At 40.9% G+C, this 4,907-nt stretch overlaps 1 protein-coding gene across 1 annotated transcript; it reads right to left on the bottom strand.

Moving 5' to 3' along the window:
• Positions 1–1,590: 1,590 nt before the first annotated feature.
• Positions 1,591–4,707, bottom strand: SETD8 (SET domain containing (lysine methyltransferase) 8; the record flags this gene model as incomplete). Its single annotated transcript, XM_010081865.1, has 4 exons — positions 1,591–1,801; positions 2,914–3,104; positions 4,202–4,261; positions 4,623–4,707. Coding segments are annotated over 4 exons (547 nt in total), but the record flags the coding sequence as incomplete, so codon positions are not given.
• Between the last annotated feature and the right edge of the window lie 200 nt (positions 4,708–4,907).

The following is a 4,907-nucleotide window of genomic DNA, read 5'->3' on the forward strand; positions in this document are numbered from 1 at the left end:
CTTTCAAAATGCTAATGATCTGCAATGGAGACAGGTACTATAGCAGCCACTTCATCAATAATAAATATATTCTTTATTTTACAGAGACATTGTCTTCAAGTTTTTAATTTAAAAAATACATCACTAAGCCACCTCTCTTGCTGCTGGAGCATACAACCAGGATGGTGTTGCTATTTGACCTATCACATAGGCAAGCATATAAGATTGTCCTAGAGGGCATTAGCTGGAACAGCAGCAGCCTTCAAGACACGAGGAACACAGGACGGTAACAGAGCCACAGATCCTTCGCTGACATCTTCCAGCAGCAAGCGTGGCTGATGGCTCACAGCCATTTTCATCTACACACATGCCAAGCCTGCCTTGGCAAAAATTCCAACTGGTAAGAATTCATCTTTAACATAAAGGACCTGCATTGTATTGCCTGCCTATATCACAGATTTGGTTCTCCAACAGTAACGTTACAAACATCCGCAAGATGCCAAGCGCTCAACTCCCATTTAAGACAGTGAGACCAGCCCGTGCTGGACAGACCTACAGGACCAGGCAATAAGGAATCTTCTTTCTTCATTGCATGAACTCCATTACAGTTTGAAGCTGCATATGAAGTCGACTCCTATTTTTGGAACCGCTATGCTCTACTTCAAGCATTCACAGTAAATAAATAGCTTCTGATGTGGCTAATTAGCATAGGAAGGTAATAAAAAATTTTGGAGAGAGCTTTTACTTCTTTAAAATCCTCTGGGAGATACCTCCAAGAATCAGCCATCAGCTATAAAAAGGTACCATCTTAAATTTTAGAAAATAACGTCAAACATTGATTTTCACTGTGAAGTTCTATCTTCACATCTCTAATCAGTATTAACCCAGTCTATCAAAACCCATCCTCGTTTGGCTTACGAGTCATTTCTCTGAAGAAAGCAGCCAATTTGAACATCCATTTCCCTCAGCACCAGTGCATTTAAAGTTCATTGCCAACATAAGATACAACACTGGAAAAACTGGATCCCCACCACAAATTATTTGAGAACGATAGTGGCATCCATCTCAGAGAAGCCCGTCAGCACTGGGGTGTAAGAAAGCAGCCTGACAAGCAGTCACACCGTTGGATGTACGACTCGGAGTACAGAAGTACATCTGCTGTCATAAAGCTAACGCCAAGTTCATTGCCCCACAAAGTGGAGCAAGAGATTTCATTGCAAAAGCAGAAGCACAAGCCAAGTGATTAAGTTTCTGTGCAAGTCTTTGACTGCATGTTCAAGTGGCATTGGTCACTAGGTAGAAGTATTCAACTTTTGGGGAGGATTTCCTTTTATGATAGAAGAGTTTTGGCAATCTAAGATCAATTCTTCAAGCCTGCCTGGAAAACCATAATAGGTATTTAAATATTGCAAAGCAAAAAAGGTCATTTTTAAGGAGCTCAGAACACCATAAGCAGTCCACTGAAAGCTGAGGGAAGTGAGGACAGAAAAAAAGAAATCCACTGACTCCTTGTAGAGCACTCAGTCCAAAAAAAAAAAAAAAACCCCCGGACCCCTTGAAGAGCCCCCAGGCCAAAAAAAAAAAAAACCAACCCCAAACAAAGAAGATGAATTAGTGTTTCAGCCATGGATGAGCTGCAATGGAAGCTTTGCTTCTGTCTCCATAGTCGTACAACAGTTCTTCACCTGCTTTAATGTCTCTGGAAGCTATGAGTATGAGATGAGGAACACCATCAATGTCATGAAGCTTTGTTTGACAATTGCCACATTTGCTGTGATTAATCAGTCTTCCCAGACGATCAGTTTCCTTTGTAGCATCAACACTGAAAGAACAAGAACAGCGTGCAGGATTGCTGCATATCACACAATCACGTTTTTGGACAAAACCCAAAGTGCACATCAGAAAAAGAATGAGGAAGCCACACAAGGCTTGAAAAATGAAGGAAAACCAGAATATTCATACAATTAAACAGACAGCACATAATATGGCAGTGTAGGTAAAGTAAAGCAATTCCAGGAGATTTTTAAGTTAGCACAAAACCCAGAAAAGGGACAACTTTGGACTATGTTTTTGAGCTGCCTGTTTCCATGCAGCTCTCAGCTGTTCATGAAGAATAGCAGAAGCCAGATGTAGGACACCACCAGAAAGGCTTGATGCCTTAAATACCCTCCTCTCAGGAAATCTGTGTCAAAGCTATGTAGTATCCATTGAGTAAGCCAGCAGGAGTCTCTACTCACAGGGAAGGCTAAGAATGCCAAAATACTACATGCCCAGCTTCCAGAGACCTGGATAGTAAAGCTCTAGTGCCCATCCTTGCACAAAGCTATTGTTAGGGCAGCTAGACTGCACGTCAGACACTTAGAATAGAGGGCACCTCAAGGTAATTAATGTACAGGTGAAGCAACTCATGCTCCAGTATCCAGCAATGTCAGCCAAGGAGGAAAGAATGTAGTCTGAGTAGTTGCTTTGAGAGAACTGGAGTTTGGGGCAAAAGAAACAGCAAACAGAGTGATAAAGTATGGGGTGGGTGCCAGGTACTAGGGAAAAGAAACCCAAAGACAGATGAAGGAAATGTTTCTCTTCCAGAGCTTGTGCATACTGCTTTTTGAACAAAATCCTTGCAACTCAGAAGTAGTTAATTTTACAAGACAGGAAATTTAGGCAGAAGTCCATGGCAGAGCTAGAGTCTCATCCAAGCAGATACAACTCTCCATATAGCTTGTGCTGTACTTCAGAGAACAGGGCTCTGCGTCACCTGCCATTCCCTTCAGACCAGAGGTACAGGAGGCTCTTGGATCATGAAAGAGTGCTCCAAAAAGACTTCCTAATTCATGGTTCCCATTTTAAAAAGTTGTAATGAAAACAAGAAAAAAACTTAGCAGCATTCAAAGCCTCTGTCACTGAACTATCACACTTAAGGGAAGAGAAGCTTACCAGTATGTTTTGCTGAGGTACTGAAAATAGTACATATAGCAGCCTGTGGATGGATCTTGAGCATACACAGCTTCTCGCTTTTTAGCATCAGTGATCTCTATGAGATCTCCATGATATTCAACTACAAATTCTCCTCGATTAAAATGTTTAGTAGCGATTACTCCTCTCCCTTTGCCATCGATGTAATCAATCTGTTGAGTTGAAAAGAAACTCAGTTGGGAAATTAGAAAGTATTTACATGACTGCAAATACACTGTTTACTAGGAAATGAGTGATTTGTTGTTAAAAAATGCTACAGCATGGTATTTCTGTGTATTGCAAACAAAGCAGGAGAAACACACCACACTGCACTGTGGAAGAAATACAGTATGAGTTTGGGACATATCCTGAGTTATCAGGTATTTTGATACAGTGTCTTCTAATGAAAGAACTGAGTTACTTTAAATAAACCACACACAGAGAAGAGTCATCTGTTTTTTCTTTTAAACTGCCTATTAGCCAAGGCAGTAAGCTTTTCCACTTCAGGTACACCATCACCATTAGCATGCATGGGTTAAAAAGGCAGAGGAACAGAAACATCAATCACAGAAATTGCATTGATCACCCACCAGTATATTATATTATATATATAATATATATATTATTCCTGCCTCTCCCTGCAAACTGGACAACTCCAAGAAAGTTCTGTCACTGTCATACATGTGACAGTGTTAGCTGCAGGCTGCTGCTGGTCAAGAAATCACAGCTCCTCTGCACTTCCAGGAGCCTTTGCTGCTTTAAATTCTAAAAAGGGTGATCTGAGCAACCTAAATGGGAAGCACTTGGTCCCAATAACCAGCATTTGCTAGCAATGGGAGGAAAACCAGGACAAGCCATTGTCCCAGGTGCCACAGTGAACACCCACAGTCCCTTGCTGTAAGCAGGCTGAGACAATCTGTTACCGTACCGACAGTATATATGGGTGACACCTTTTAAACAGGTGACAATCGAGGTGCTGCATCTCACCCTGTTTCTGTAAGCTAACCCAAGAAGTGAGATACTAAAGGGAACAAGTGTGTTTCCAGTAAAGACTATATTGAGGGGGATTTATGTCTGAGGCTGCATGTACATATTTTTCAGAGCCAAATATTGCCCATCCAAAAGGAAAGACAATGTGCTGCACTTTCATCTTACTATCAAGGAACTGCAGCAGTTCTGAGACTGAGCTCTGCTAGTTTCTGCTTAAACACATTAACAGCAAGATACTGTATGAACAGTACATGGCTACTCGGGCTGCTATTGCCGTTACCTTCATTCCTTCTTCTTTCCCACTTGTAATTAGCTCATCTATTTTCCTCCTCTCCTCAGTCTGCAGAAGAAACAAGAACAAAACCACTGTACTGTTGATAGTTTTTATAGCTTATTCTATAGCTGAAAGGAAATTATTAGCCCGTGATACTCATTTTTCCAAACCATCCCATGTTTCTAGCAAAACTGAATGGTAAAGAGACAGATGTTTGCCCCCAAAATATATGTAAGCAGCTAGATTCTGTCCTAAAAGAACTGAATGAGCATTTCCAAATTTTAAGCATGTTCTTAACAGTCCTTCCAGTGCACAATGCTATTTGTATTTGGCTAGTGGAAACCATTTACAGATAGTCACACACTTCCTCAAAAGCTCAATTAACAGGCAACATTGTAAGTAACGTTATTTTAACAAGCAGTACTACCTCCAATTCCGATTTGCTCTTCCTGGAACTTCTTCTAACTGGGTAATAATCTGTCACTTTTCGATTTGGTGTTCTTCCTTGCGTTCTAAGGGATAAGAAAAATAGAGAACACATATTTCAGACTATTTGGGAAGTTGCACCTCTACGACAGAGGTATCTGTAGGAAATTTTCATTTTCAGGTTGGTATGTTGAAGGTGATCAATGTGAATCAGTGTTTCTTATCAGCACGCTTCACTCCAAGTCAAAAGCTAGATCCCCTTTCCATTCCTCTAGTACTAATTCTT

Source organism: Pterocles gutturalis, unplaced genomic scaffold (genome assembly GCF_000699245.1).
Source record: "Pterocles gutturalis isolate BGI_N339 unplaced genomic scaffold, ASM69924v1 scaffold3904, whole genome shotgun sequence".
NCBI lineage: Eukaryota > Metazoa > Chordata > Aves > Pterocliformes > Pteroclidae > Pterocles > Pterocles gutturalis.